At 34.7% G+C, this 16,373-nt stretch overlaps 1 protein-coding gene across 3 annotated transcripts in view; it reads left to right on the top strand.

The window, feature by feature from the left end:
• SORBS2 (sorbin and SH3 domain containing 2) overlaps positions 1–16,373 on the top strand; it is a 205,853-nt gene that overhangs the window by 104,725 nt on the left and 84,755 nt on the right. For 2 of the 3 annotated variants that reach the window (XM_024760020.1, XM_024760019.1), the window contains exons 3-6: positions 6,050–6,099; positions 10,859–10,951; positions 15,583–15,609; positions 15,920–15,975. In XM_024760020.1, the coding sequence (XP_024615788.1) occupies positions 6,090–6,099; positions 10,859–10,951; positions 15,583–15,609; positions 15,920–15,975 (186 nt within the window). In that variant the 5' untranslated portion in view covers positions 6,050–6,089. Of the gene's footprint in view, positions 1–6,049; positions 6,100–10,858; positions 10,952–15,582; positions 15,610–15,850; positions 15,976–16,373 lie in introns of all 3 variants that reach the window. The other variant, XM_024760016.1, reaches the window with a different exon arrangement.

Raw genomic sequence — 16,373 nt, 5'->3', positions numbered from 1 at the left:
ATTTCAAAGTAAATTCAGGCTAAAATCTGGTGCATAAAATTAATATGCACCGTACTTTTATTCTTGTGTTTAAAATACCTCTAAGAAATCTAACATCCCTCAATGTTTTCCCACCACTTTGACTATCTGTGAGTCCTTTTTTCTGAATGATATATGAACTGTGAATAGAACAATTTTAAAATAACCTAGCAATTTACTGGATTAAAATTATTCCATGGAAAATCTTCTGGGCTCCAATCTTAAACTCCTCACATTAGCCGAGCTAAAATGTAGTCCTATAGTTGTATGGCTGGCCTTGGTGCTTAAAATCGAGTCTACAAAAACAAAATGACTAACACGGAACTCTTGGCCAGAATTGAGGAGGGAATTTGCCTCTGGTCCTCTTCAGAATGGGATGCCTCATAAGCAAAAGATTTCAAGCAGAATTACAGGATTATGGGCACAAAGTCATGTTGGTGCCCATGAATGAACAATCAAACATCTTGGGATCCTCATTCAAAACTTAAATTACCCAACCTGTTGTCATACGAATGTTGGAAATAAAGCCGACTCTGATCCATAAAAAAAAAAAAAAAGAGATATCTGATCACTGAAATTCAAGCAGAATTAAAAGACCATAGCCACCAAATCATGTCTTATCCATGCATGAACAACCAGCACAATCTACTGCCAATGCATATTGGGAAAGAACCCTACTCTGACCTGTGAGAAAAACAAATCCATTGCTATACACAAATTGGATACATATAATGTTGCCTTTTATTTAAAAACTTCAGCAAGAACTGAACTTAAGTAAATACATCTCTGCTCCACCTGTTGAATACCATTTTGATACTCTAATGTACAGATAGTTTCTGCTCTGTGGATCCTCTGCTGAGGTTCAAGGTAGTCTGCATTTTATGGTCAGTTTTCATAGTCTTGGACCTGGTTCAATTCCAATTTAAGAGAATACTTGAAATACTGTCTCTCCTAGTAGCATGCAAACACTCCAGGAATTTGATGCTTTCCAGAATAATCTGTGCTTGTTATGTAAGTACAATCAAAGACACTTTTTCAGAACAGAACAAAAGAGATTAGATTCGCTTTAGTTCAAACTGTCTAAAGAGAGTTCTCAGTTGTGGACTTGTTAATGGCTTTAGTACAAATAATGGAAATAGAATCATGCATTTTTATTAGTCACCCAAGAAGCCTTCGGTTTCGGGTTCTTCTGCAGAGCTCAATCACTGTGGCTTTTCTTTTAAAACTTGGAAAATGTCTTGCCTGATTAGGAAGTTAGTCATTTCACATTTTGACATCTAAAACAATGCGAAGCTAAAAAACCTCACGTGTTACATTTATAAGTAACAGGATACATCACTTTAAAGATGAAAAGCTCAAGGATTTGTGGCGCCTTTCTTTGTTCCCGTTAATCCAATTTTACTTTTTTCAGTGTCAGATATTTTGTAAATATCGGCATTTGAATTCAAACAACAAATGCTGATTATTAGTTCCCTAACTTGGTATAAAAACATTATTAGAGTAGTAGGTTTTGTGTTCTGAGAGTTAACTTTCCTTCTGTTTGATGGTTTCTTTATCAATCAGTATTGTTCCAGCTCAAACACTGTCTTTGTCATTCAGTTTTAAAACTTAAAACAGTTTTAAACGTCAAGTGTTTTGAAAAGGAGTGATAAATAGAATTTGGGAAATGTCTTTACAGTCCTCATTTTTCTGGAGACTTGTTTATTCCTTCTTGTTTTAGCAGTTGCCTCAGCCGTGGTCACAGACATCCCCCGAGGCTTTACTTTTCCATTTATTTTGTCCATTTAAGGTTAACGTATTAGGAGTTTTGCTCCTGAGACATTAAAATAAATACATCTGATGGAGTTTTCTCAAGGCTCCTGCACTGACCACTGCCTTCTTCCCTGACTTCATTGGCATCCCTTCAATCCAGGCGGTATTAAGGCTACCAAGTAGGCTACATTAGGTATTAAGGCTACATACTTAGCTATGTACCACATTTATTTTTGTATTCTGAAAAAGAAAATAGAAATGTGCCTCTTTATTTATACCAGCTGAAAAATAAGAGATAAAACTCATCATAATAAAGTTTCCTTCATTCTCTATTTAATGTCAATTGGCCTGTGAAATTTTACCGTAAAATTCAGTGTAACAATGTGGTAATTCTCTCAGTCCTAGATGTGGCAACCGTACACATTACTCCTGCCCTGCTTCTCCTACACTGCTGCAGTGTCCTTCCAGGGTGGATGGGCAAGAATGTGACACTATACACAATCAGGTGATACCAAAACACTACATAATGAGGATGTCATGTGTGTTGTTTTCAGTTTATAGCTCTAAAATATAAATTGGGATGAACATCAGTACTGTGATTTTATCCATTCTATATGCTCATTGTTTTAGTATTTATTGAGTACTGGGTATTAGTAATTCAATCTAGGTGTAAAAAAGATAAAATCCTTCTCTTCTTGGTTCATATATACATCTCATATCATTTATGTGTATTTTTTTCCATGCTATTTTATTTCCCCATTTCTCCCCCTACCCTGGGGTAGAAGGTATCATTATAATTAGCTGGTGTTCACATTTTAAAATTTTTGTAGGTTTAAATAACTTTTTTCCAGTTTATTGAGATATAATTGACATACAGCACTTGTATAAGTTTAAGGTAAACAGCATAATGATTCGACTTACATACATCGTGAAATGATGACCAAAATAACTTAGTGAACATCCATCATCTCATAGAGATACAAAATTAAAGAAACAGAAAATAATATATTTTTCAATGTGATGATATATCTTAGGATTTTCTCTCAACAGCTTTCATATATAACATAAAGCAGTGTTAATTATATTTATCATGTTGTACATTACATCCCTAGTACTTATTTATCTTGTAACTGGAAGTTTGTACTTTTTGACTTCCTTCATCCAATTCCCCCTCCCCCTACTCCCTGCCTCTGGCAACCACAAATCTGATCTCTTTTTCTATGAGTTTGTTTGTTCATTTGTTTGTTTTTGAGGTATAGGTGACCTACAACACTATGTCAGTTTCTGTTACACAAAATAGTGATTCGATATTTCTATACATTTCAAAATGATCATGACATTAAGTCTAGTTACTATCTGTCACCATACAAAGATATTGCATAATTATTAACTATATTCCCCACACTGTACATTTCATACCTGTGACATCTTTACTTTGCAGCTTGGCAGTCTGTACCTCTGAATCTTCCTCACCTATTTCTCTCTTCCCCCAACCCCCCTCCCCTTTGACAACCACCTGTTTGTTCTCTGTATCTGTGATTGTTTCTGTTTTGTTATGTTTGCTCATTTGTTTTGGTTTTTTAAATTATTAAAAAAAAATTTTTTTTTGGCCATGTTGCGCAGCTTGTGGGATCTTAGTTCCCTGACCAGAGACTGAACCCATGCCCTTGGCAGTGAAAGTGCAGAGTCCTAACCATGGACCACCAGGGAATTCCCTGTTTTGTTTTTTAGATTCCACATATAAGTGAAATCATACAGTATTTGTGTCTCTCTGCCTGACTTACTTCACTTATACCCTCTAGTTCCACCCACGTTGCCACAAATGGCAAGATTTCATTCTTTTTTATGGCTGAGTAATATTGCATTGTACATATATACCACATCTTCTTTATCTATTAATGTATGGATGGGTGCTTGGTTGGCTTCCATATCTTAGCTATTGTAAATAATGCTGCAACGAACGTAGGAGTGTGTATATCTTTACTAATTAGTGCTTTTGTTTTCTTTGGATAAATACCCTGGAGTGGAATTGCTGGATCTTACGGTAGTTCTATTTTTAATTTTCTGAGGAATCTCCATACTCTTTTCCATAGCGGCTGCAACACTTTACATTCTCACCAATACTGCAGGAGGGTATACTCTTTTCTCCACATCCTTGCCAGCACTTGTTATTTGTTGTCTTTTTGATAATAATTATTCTGACAGGTGTGAGGTGATGTCTCACTGTGGTTCTGATTTGCATTTGCCTGATGATTAGTGATGTTGAGCATCTTTTCACATGCCTGTTGGCCATCTGTATGTCTTCTTTGGAAAAATGCCTATTCAAATCCTCTGCCCGTTCTTAATTGGGTTGTTTGATTTTTTTTGATGTTAAGTTGTATGAATTCTTTGTATATTTTGGATATTAACCCCTCATCAGATAAATTGTTTGCAAATATCTTCTCCCATTTGGTAGGCGGTCTTTATGTTTTGTTGATAGTTTCCTTTGCTGTGCAAAAGCTTTTGGTTTGATGTAGTCCCATTTGTTTATTTTTGCTTTTGTTTCCCTTGCCTGAGGAGACATATCCAAAAAAAATATTATGAAGGCCAGTGTCAAAGAGCATACTGCCTCTATTTTCTTCTAGAAGTGTTATGGTTTCAGGTCTTACATTTAAGTCTTTAATCCATTTTGAATTTATTGTTGTGCATGGTGTGAGCAAGTAGTCCAGTCTGATTCTTTTGATGTAGCTGTCCAGTCTTCCCAATTGAATACTTTAATTTTATTATTAGAATTTCACATTAGTACGAAATAGAACCAGGCTTTCTATAAGAGGTGAACTTTGATGGCCATGTTGAAAGAAAATGATGAATGATGACTAGAGCAGAACATATGAGGACCGGAGAAATGGTCAGAAAAGAGGACAGGGCCAGAACCCTGACAGGCAAACACAAGAAAGCCAGGAAGCTCATTTGGTGCTCTTTTTAGAGAATGAAGAAAAACTTATTTACTGAAGGTCTTTCTTGACAGGTCATGACAGGTGATTTCATTTCAACCCTATCCCTACTCGTCCATGAGGTACAGATAAAAATTGTTTTAACTATCGGATGTTAGAGTGCTAACGCACATGGAAACTGAACGTGTGGTGCAGGGGAAGTTCACATTCATTAACAACAGGCCCTACTCAGGAGCCAAGGCAAAGTGGCCAGGGTTAAACATCTTTCAGAGAGCTCTTCCTCTTAAAAGAACTGCTTCCTGAAGAGCCTATCCTTTCTCTTTGGTTGTAGGGTATGGATAAATAAGAAACTCCAAAAATGGGCTAAGAGAATACGCCAGGGAAAGGACTAAGTCATCTCACACGTCAAGAAATAATACAAATATTAAAAAATGTTTTTCTACAACAAGCACCATTTTCCCAACCATTTCTAATGAATTAATCTCAGTTGTTGTACAGCAAACACTTCAATGGGAAAAACCACCATATCGGATACTGAAACAGAAGTGGGTTTTGTAGTAATCATTTATTTCTTGCATCTTTGTAAAAATATATGAATCTTATCTTCTTTGACTATTTGCTCAACATACATATTAAATACATTAAACACTCCCTGGTAGTAAATTAACTCTATAACAAATTGAATATAATAAATTGAATAATGTAAGGTAATGATTTCAAAGTACCAGAGTGCTTATTAAAATTCTGGAAGAGGATGCTTAACAACCAGTGATCCTTTCTGGCTTAGAGAACAAAAACTGTTATTATAAATGTTTATGAAAGCAATTTAATTTTTAACAATGAAAACCCCATTTTCATCCATTAATAGTCACCATTAAACAAAAACATAAGTTTATGTTTAGGATAATAAGACCAATAATAATTGAAGTTTAACTTGAATAGAATTATAAATTCTGGCCACCTTATTTTTAAAAAATTTTTTTAAATTGATTTATTTTTGCGGTACGTGGGCCTCTCACCGCTGCGGCCCCTCCTGCTGCAGAGCACAGGCTTCGGACACACAGGCTCAGCGGCCATGGCTCACAGGCCCAGCCGCTCCACGGCATGTGGGATCTTCCCGGACCGGGGCACGAACCCGCGTCCCCTGCATCAGCAGGCAGACTCTCAACCACTGCGCCACCAGGGAAGCCCTGGCCACCTTATTAAACTCTAATTTAAATAAGACTAATGATCATGTGATATTAACTCACAGGTGCACCAAAACAGAACAAAAACAAAAACACTCTTTCATGATATTTTGTTCCCCATGCTAGTGAACAAATTAATACATCATTTTTTTTCTACAGGAAAACTGAAGACTTTAATAACAAACCCTCCAAGGTCAAAATGAACACAGGTATGCTGTCTCTGTTAGTTCTAAACTCTTCAGCCTTGCTCTCTAAATATCATCTTGGCCCTAAATCATTAGTTTAGCCCTCTGCTGATCCTAAATGTGATACTGAGTTTCTTAGATAGTCTAAATTCATTACTTGATTTCTTTGTTTTTGTGTTTTAATCTTATAGCTATCAAAAGTAGACTTTTCCGTTTTGCTGTCTATTCTTACTCCCTTTCTCTGTAATCACATCATGACATTAACTCCTGTAAACCCTAGCAAGAGGTAGCATGCCATTCAATGCATACATTTGAAATCTCTCACTTAAAATAGGTTAAATTCATAGGCAAGTTGCTCTAGTAGAAAATATTTAAAATCCCCCGTTCTGTAAACATTTTATGTTGACAGCGACCGTAGATAGAGTGCCAAAGCTTCACAGGAAATCAGCTTAATTAATCCACAGATACAATACACCTAAAGTCTTAAGCATTATATTTTTTGATGTGGGAACAGTATCTCCAAATAGCTTAATAACAGGGATGCTCTGAACTCTTGTGCTGTATACAGATTAACTGTAAAAATGTTTGTGATACTTGCTTGATACATATGATTTTTTTCCATAATATAAGCATTTTAGCTTATATTTTCACCTTCCTCTACCCCTGAAATTTTTATATTCAGTGTTGAATAATTCTGGAAAACCACTGTCTCACTGAAATTTTGTAACTTGTATTTTAAAAATAGCTCTTCCTATCCACAAGTGATCACTGGAAAGTTCTTTTAGTGCTGTCACTCCACAGCAAAGGAGAAAGGATAGTGGAAGACATTTTTCTCATGTCAAGCTGGTTGCCTTTTTGCTGTCTCTTGTTATCAAAATGCCTCAAGGGAGGATTAACAACCACTGGTGAAAACCAATATCTAATCCCTAGATCAAGTGTAGAGACATGCGCTATTGAACATGATTCTGCAGCTGCCCCTCAGCAGAAACCTGCCATAACCGACCTCAGATCATTCGAGGTCGGCTGGCCCCTGAAGATGCGGTCAGCCCATAGGTGTGTAGAGCACCAGGCAAGATGAGGATATTGGAAACAGTTGAAATATACAAGGAAGGCTTAGAAATCAAGAGAAATTATAACCCTGGAAATGAACCAAGAAAAGTCATTTGGACAACTGGAGATGACAGAATTATACACGGGAAATGAAAGGAAAATATTATTAGGGAAAAGTGATTGAAGAAAGCAAATAGAATAGAGAGCCCACAGCTGAGCTATGGTAAGTCATACTGTGAAACTGCAAAATCACTCCAGCAGGACGTGCACAGGAGAAAGTTGTATTTACTTATTGTTCTACAGCATTTTCCTGCAGACCTAAGTTGAACATAACTTCCCAATGTCCTTCATTTTGTGGAGTCTGATTTTCCTATTTATTATAACCCTATTATGACAGAGGTATAATATGTGATTATACTAAGTATGCCATATTCATTACAATGCATTTAGTAATTAACCTTCCCATTCATAGAATTCAGTCCATAATAACAAAGTAGGCAAATAGAAATTTGTAAATTTGTTTAGTTCTCTAGGGTACTTGAGCCAAGTTACTGTTACAGCAGCATGAATATAACCCTCTAAACATCCTCTCATTAAAAGGAATAAGCTGGGCTTTATATGGAATGCTAATTTGCATAGATATTTTGATTATATGACTGAATGTATACATCTATCTATGCATATAAAAGATGATATTCAAACACATGCATACATAATTAATTAGAAGTGACTGGAACCCTTTGTTTAAAATGTTAAAATACTATAATGTTGCTATAAAAACATACCACTTTTGAAAATATATATAAATAATACTGTAGGAAGTTGAAAAATCATTGTCACTGTATCTCAAAATGAAGTAGAAATTAGTTCCTAAGTATCCAATAAATAAAATGGGTGTTCATTATTTAAATACCTATCAATCATTAAAGGAATATACTACTATTTCAATGTTCAGTCACTAATGTTTAAAAAAAAGATTCTTTTAAAGCAGCTCTTTGTTTTTAGTCAAATACATAATAAACGAGCCAAGGGAATTGTGATACATTTTTCATACTAAAGTATCTAAATAATGTATAAAAATATACAAAACAGCATGTTTTGTATATTTGTACTCTTGGAATTTTCGATCCACTATTTTCTAAGGAAAATCTTAGCTATGGAGGAAAGAGAATAAGACATCAAATGATTCACTGTATGTGGTTTACTCCTGTGAGTGTTTTCCAGCAGTAGAAACAGCTACTGAGAGTCTTGCCGCTGACTGGAAGAGTGTGCAGGTCATTAATGAGTGTGAAGGTAACGGTAGCATTAGGATTCTTTGGGATGATCTAAGTATGTAAGACAGCACCCTCATTTTGTGATCTTAAAGGTATCTTCAATAACTAGCAGAAAGTATCGACACAATAAGTAGAAACAGAATATAATAGATTTCTCTGTTCCAGCAATTTCACAAATGCCTCGACTTTTCAAATTAAGCTCTTTATTAACCTGTTAATAAAGACAAATTGTCCAGTCATTTTATCTAGTTCTTAGAGTTACCTAGAATACAAAAATTATTTAACCCAGAGGTTCCCACACTTTCTTGGTTTACGGTGCCAAGATAGTTCAGTAATTTTCCACCACACTCTCAAGCCAAAAGAAGTACCTAACAGTTGTATTTATTAAGTAGTTAGGTGCAAACAACTTAGTAAGTACTCATGTTCTATCAACTCGGAAGCAAACTGAAAAAATAATATACTTCAACTGAAAAGTAATCATTTGATCTCATTCTCTATAACCACAGTTACTTGTTATCGGGATGTCTGTGCGTATTGGATGCTACAAAACTTCTCAGACTTGGAATTAGATTGTACGTCACCACTCCCAGTTACTGGTCCAGGTTACTTTCACAGGGCGCTTGCTTTCCATCACAGCAATCACCAAAAACCCAGCTTTACAAAGATGTGACATCATTTACAGGAAGATAACACGACCTCTCATGTTGAAACTGGGAACTACCTCAGGACAGTGGTGTATGCAGTCTGTCTGATAGATATCGCTGTGTTTTCCTCAAAAATGTGAACTGTGTCCCCAAACCCTTGTGAATCCACTGAGGTGGGTGCTCAACACAGAGTTTTGGAAACCAAAGGTTTAACCAGTGACCTTGGGTCTCCTCATTCTGAAATTTTCCCTTTGCATCTCTGCTTGCTTTCAGATGTTCAAAATTAAAAGAACTAGAAAATTAAATCTCTTAGAGAGCTTTCCATTTACACTTTCAACACCCTGGACTACTTAACCCTTTTAGACATTGATAGCTGCTATATGCTGCATATTCAATTATATTACCTGCATTTTATCAGAAACACTCATCCCTCGTAGCTATTTTCAGTTTGCAGAGATTGCTAAAATCCTATCGGTGCCTCTCCTGAAGATACATTTTGTTGTATGTTTCTACCATTTATGTCTTTCTGTATTTGGTCTTTGATTTACTTTCGTATGTTGTTTCAAGTCATTTTTCTGTTTTAATTATTATCTGCATTATGAAATTGTTATTTTAAGCATATGTCAATATTTAAGAAATTATATTTTGACATGAGAATCATTCTATCAATTTTAAGGTCTGCTGACTTTACTACTTGTGATTTTACCAACAATTAGTCCAAATCATACTTTCAAGCACTCTTAAATTCTCTCACATCCAATAAACAAAGTGGATACACTCCTTAAGAAATAAAGAAAAATAATATATAAGACTAGCATGCAGCAGTATATATTAATTATGTTTAATATTGGTGGTTAAAGAATTCATCTTCTTGTTACAACTTTCAAAGAGAATTAAATTTAAGTTCTTTTGGTTGCAGGGGAATGAGCAAAACTATTTATTGCACATTCCAAATAAAAAGGAATGTGGGAATGGAATTGGAATCTGTTCGTAAATAGAACATTAACCTTCCAATTTTAGAAGTCTTGTTATGCTAAACTTCTCAAATCACATTAAAATAGCTGATGAATTTTCACTTATTTTGCTTCATGTTGTGATTTGCATAAGTGAAAATATATAGATCATATACATATGTTTCAAAAGTACAAAAACTAATTTTTAAAAACATGGTCATTTCAGTACTGTATATATCAACATTGTTTTTTATTTCAATTAGGCAAATTATTCCCATAACTAATAATAACCATGGGAAGACACAGTATTGCCATAACACCATTTGTTTTTCTTTATGAATCTTATGTATCAAATATATTATACCTATAAAAGCTAACAACTTTTACTTCAAGAAGTTCTTCAAGCTGTTTGCAGGAATCATAATAGCTAGAATACAGTAAAACCTATATGATGGATACAAAAGTATGTTATACCGTAGCTCTTAATCCTGAAATACAGGTTATTCATAACTCTAAAAGCTAGTTACACTGCTTGTAAATTTAATAGTTGAATTTAAATGGTATAAACAAAGTTGAATTCTATAGCTGTGTGTTATTTAAAGAAAACCCATAAAATGTTAAGTATAAAATCTGATTTTTTATTAAATCATTGGCATCTATTTCTAAGACAGACCCCTGGCTTTTTCTTCTGTTTTGTTTTGTTTTAGTTTGGGGTGGGTGTAAATTCTGCAGATGTATTCCATGGTTACTAGTTCTGACCACCTTTCTCATGGATGTCTGCCACATTTCACTGAAAATGCATGATACTGCATGTGCTTTATCCTTTGCTGTGGCCTCTGCTATATCATTTTTTTGCTTCCAGATAGCGGTGGGTGTGCTCGCAAACGTGCTGCCATGTCTGTTACATTAACATCTGTGAAGAGAGTTCAAAGTTCTCCAAACCTATTGGCTGCAGGTATAATACCACTAACTCACAGAATGTCATACTTGAATGCCTTTCTCTGACCTTTCTTTCTTTCCAGAATTATCCTGTTTGGATGATGAAAGTGGCTGTAAATACCTTTCTAATGCCCCACAAGTTCTTATTTTTCTTGTCTCAAGAATAGCTCCTATCCCTTATGACTGTTTTGCTCTAAAAATAAAAAAGCCAAAGGAAACTGATATCTTGTAGAAAACATTTTAAAAATCTAATTAAAAACAACAGTCACTTGCCAAAAATGTGTTAAGTAAATGCAAGTGTTAATAACTATTGAAGTTTTTGCATCACATGAACTAAAGGAACATAATATTTAATTAAGATAACTCACAGGTGCTTTTGTTGTTTTTTACCTAAAAATTGTTGGGGGCTGGGGACACAGAGGGTCAGGAAGTGGGATTTGCAGGAAACTGAATCTTTATTAATTTGCTTCTATACCAAAGGTTGCAAATATAATGATAGAATATTAGTTTTGAAAGAGACTTTAAACCTTCCTTTAATCCAATAAGCAGAGAACCTTCTAATATATATTTTTAAACATCTTGGTCCAATTAAAACTAACATGCACCCACAAGTATAAATATACTCTAGAAGGTAACTGGGGGTGTGATATTTCAGCATTCACTAAAGTGAGTCTCTTTATAATAAATAATCTCTCATGACTTCCACCCTGGCCTCTCTAGACCCTGAAATACACCCATATGTTTTGGTGACTGGTTAGTTGGTTGGTTGGTTTGATTGTTGGTTGGTTAGTTGAGGGTTCCTTGGTTTTTTTTTTTTATAATATTCATGGCTTTTGGAGCAGAAGTGGGAAAGGGATGAAGAGTGTTTAAATAATTCTAATTCTCACAGTGCATATTAGTGTCTTTTACACACATACATTTAGTCGTTAATTAAATAGTCAGGATGTCCTTAGCTTTAAAGCCACTTGATCCTAAACTACCCAGCTTCGTTGAGGGAAAAAAACAAACTTCCATGTGGAGAATCCCACTCCTGCCCACCACCTCCAATCCATAAATAGATTTCAATGTCTAAGTTTAAATACGAAGCCAGGTGGTTCCATAATATATTACATTTTTTAAAACAATGTAAATTGCATTGCAATGTATGTAGTATGATCTCATTTTGGTTTGAAAAAAATTCTCTTTATATATGTATTTGTACATGTTTGTTCATGTGTACGTGAGCATGAAAAATGTTAGAAAAACTACAAATGTGTTTACGTTGGACACCTGAGGGAAATGAGAATGAAGAGAAATAAGAAAGTAAATAAAATGAAGTCTAGGGACATCAGGTAGTTGGAATGTGTATACCATGAATATCACTGACATTTCAGCCAAGTAAAATTCTAGCCCAAGCTACTCAGATGTGGACCATTAAGGCACATGCTAGGGAACATGGCAATGCTTCAAAAATGCCATACTGTTGTTACTTATAAAAGTAACCACAGAAAGAATACTATTAGGTTGAGCTAGAGACTGCCATTTTGGAGAGTCAAAGCTAGAAGATTAGTGATTTCATATCACTCAATATAATATATTTAATGCTTCAGAGTCAAAATATTAGAAAATGTTAAATACTTTGGGAATATAAAATAATCTCCAGTAATAAAAGTTAGTAGTCGCTCTGGACCATTTTAAATCTCGTATCACTCCCATTATATCAAATAGGAGTAAGAGTTCTAGAGAATGAGGTCCCCTCAATTTTGGATTTAATTGTTACATTAAAAATAGATCTCTTCTGTATTAATTAGACATGTAAGGTATGAGCCCCTTTTCAAAGAAGTTTTAATTACATTTTGAAGAAAGAAATCAGCCTCTTTGTATGCCCACTCACATTATACGGTAGCCTTCATAATAAGAACGTATTTGACAGTCTTTTTTGTGAATCAAAGGAAGATTAATAAATATTTACTGCTTTAAATATTGTTAAAATAGAACAGCCTTTAAGTAGAGGCTGTTAGACTACCTCCACAAAGGAGTCTAACCTTCCCAATCTCTCCTCCCAGATGAGAGAGTCAACATGAGCTGCTAGTCATCAACTATTTGTCCACTAAATCAGCCTGTCTTTCTCTTTTGCTTTTACAAGAAGTAGAGTCCCAATGGACAATTCATGTATTGGAATCATAAAGTTGGAAAGGACCTCTAAGGATGTCAAGTCCAATGCCCGACACCAAGCCAGGAAGGCCTTGACAACTTCTCTGACAGGTGTTCCCAACCTTCTGCCAGGACGCAGGGAGTGCTCATTGTAAGAGTGAAGAGCAGTTATAGTCCTTAGTTCTCAAAGACTCTTGATTTTCACATGCAGAGCAGCCAGGGAACAATAAATCTGTCCCATTTCCTCATTCTTAAATTTTCAAAGAAGCAATGACTTCCCACTAAAGAATACTAGAAATTAAGGGCTCTGATCCCTAGAATTCTAGTTCTATGTTTTTCACAAGTGAATGGTCATGAATAATGTTCATGATATTGATCAAAACCATTTTCTCCATGCATTTGCCAAGTCATTTATCAACCCTTAAAAAAAAACTTTATTCTCTTTACTTGACATGGATCTAGGATTTTAATCATTAATGTAAGTTTCATTAAAATATGGTTTTGTCCTGAAGTTTTGATCCATGGCCATTTTTATCCTTTCTCATAATTCAACACACTTGTGTCTACAGTGTAAAGCAGGGCTTTTCCATAGAGCTCACCATTATTAATATCTCATATTTCCTGTAGCATAGGTACGGTTTCATTTGGAGATACTTGGGCCTGGTAAGAGGGGAAAGGGATAGACCCTAGTTGAGCCTAGAGTGACCATCCTCTGATTCTTGCACCTAATGTTTATCCCACTGAAGGTTCCATAACCTCCAATATGGTGGCCAGTAAGAAGAAACAAAACTGGCCCTCTACAAACTGTCAATTACAGGAAGTTTATTTCAAGTGTCCTTCAAGTCTGCTCAATATACCCTCCTCTTCCTCACCAAGTCTACACCTCTCACACCTCCAAGCATTTGGCTTCTATCACATCTATCCCCAGCACGTACCCTTGTTTATAAGCTCAGTTTTATCAAACCAAGAGTAAAATTAACTCCCTATTCTCAAGCAAATAATTACACTATAAGTAATAATAACTATTATTAATGCTGTTTCTCTTTTCATTGCCAAATCCCCGAATCCCAAAACTTGTTCCTTGTCCACAAACAGTATGTGGCACCCAGGTGGTTATTAAATCGCTCTCCTTGGGTGCCCCAAAGCAGACCTCTGATCACTCTGTATTGCTACACTGTGTTTGCTTTCTTTATAGAGCGTCCTCATCATCATTTAAGTGCTTGAGAATTTCAATCATTTCTGCTTCCATCAAATCCTAGAAGTAAAGTCTAATAAATATTTCATGTATAACTTTTCAAAGTTATTTTTACTTCATGGTACCCATTTTATTACTCTGATTTTGAGTTCATTGGAGATAAGTCCATACTAAATTAGCAACTATCATAAAGAATGAAGATTTATTAGTCTCCTCTAACTCACCTAAGCTGGAGTCATTCTAATGCACTCTGTACCAGTTCACACTTATTTTTCTTCTTTTGATTTGGAAAGAATCTATTATAAATATTTTATCTAAAAATCAAAGTCTTGTATTTCTCAACTAATGTTTATCATTCCAAATTTATGTATTTAGATTTCAAAATAACTATTCCTTAAGCATTAGAAAGAAAACAGAGAGTCCTTTTTACACGCAACTTTCATGTTCTATTAGGCATTGAAATAACAGCAATTAATAATGGTTTCAGGGAACATGCAGAAGGAATCTAGGACCTGGACAGAAGGTTAGGCTGAATGACCCCTAAGTTCCTTTCCAAAATTAAGGCTTTATGATTCTAGGTGAAGTTGGCCATGTGTTATAATAGAGCCAAGCAACATAAATTGATTACCTAAAATTGTTCATAAGTTATAGGAGATACTTGAATGTATAATTCCAGTAAAACTGAGAGTAAACATGTCATTGAGCCACTTCCCAACTGCATTATCAAAAGCAATTTATTAGTACTGAAATGCTTCCTGCAAGACAATGGAATGTCTTGTAACAGCTCTTTCAGAATTGAAAATAAAATGACTCAAATGGCAATAAAAAGAAAATTCAAAGTCTAGAGAATAATTTGAAAATATCACATAATATGGTAGGGTATTTATACTTTCTTAAGGTAAAAAACCCCGCAAACTACAAAAAATCAATGGCATTGAAAGCTAAGGATCTGGTGGTTTGATTCACTGCTGGGAGAAGCATTCATTGTTTACAAACCATATGACCCTTTAATTTGATATTTAGAAATTCATCCAGCTTAAGCAATAATAAGATAAAATTGAATGGCTGCAATATTACTGAGGGAAAAATCAGTGTTTGATATATGTGTTAATTATATATTATAGATATTTAATGAATTACATTCTAATTGAAGTAAAAATAAATGCACAAACTTCCATTAGTTTATTTGATGTACCCAGAGTTTTAGAACTGAGATAACGTTTGCCAAAAAATACATGTAGCTCTTGGCCAGATGATCTTTACGCGACTGTTCGTTTCTTTTACCGGAGTATTCATTTCAACATTTCTTTTTCTTTTAGGGCGTGATTCTCAGTCACCGGACTCAGGTACAAAAAAAACTGTTCTGAATAACCACTACATTTGTTGTGAGTTTTTTTAAAAACATATTTATAGCCACATTGTTAATCCTACCGTAAACTTAAACTGCATATACATTTATGTATATTAAACTTTTAAGAAAGAAAGAAGAAAACTTCCATTTTGGAAATAAAAAATAAATTCTATTTAAAAAATGTTAAAAGTGAATGTAGATATTTTTGTATCCAATTTGCTTTCCCTTAATAAAAGCTTGGAGATGTTACAATGATCGAAATCAAGAGACACTGAATGGAGATGCTACATATTCCTCTCTTGCAGCAAAAGGTTTTAGAAGCGTTCGACCAAATCTACAAGAAAAAAAATCACCAGCTCAGGTAATCTTGCACACTGTTGTCTACTGTGTTATTTTAAAGCACGGCAATTAGGCCACTGCTCTACAGCCTCTTTTCTAGTAACATGCATATTTTGATATGTTTCATTTTTGATATGGTTTTGCTTTTGTATTCGTATTGACTTGTATTTACAACATGGAAGATAAGTCTTAAGTTCAAAACAGGTTTCTGAATATTTTTTCTAATTCAGCTGATAAAAGCAGGTCAGTTTCTGACATAATTTTTAGGATATTTTCTAATTCTTAAAAAACTGTCAGCTGATGATTTGGATTTCAAAGTTATGAGGTCAGCAATATATTATCTACTCAATAAATATGAGTTATACAACTGCTCATTATATTAACTAAAGAAACTCTGTGTTGGAGATATTAGTAAAATTG

The sequence above is a fragment of the Neophocaena asiaeorientalis genome, unplaced genomic scaffold, assembly GCF_003031525.2.
Source record: "Neophocaena asiaeorientalis asiaeorientalis breed wild unplaced genomic scaffold, Neophocaena_asiaeorientalis_V1.1 scaffold521, whole genome shotgun sequence".
In the NCBI taxonomy this organism is placed as follows: domain Eukaryota; kingdom Metazoa; phylum Chordata; class Mammalia; order Artiodactyla; family Phocoenidae; genus Neophocaena; species Neophocaena asiaeorientalis.
Note: the sequence above shows the minus strand (reverse complement) of the source record. Positions and strands in the feature narration are given on the sequence as shown.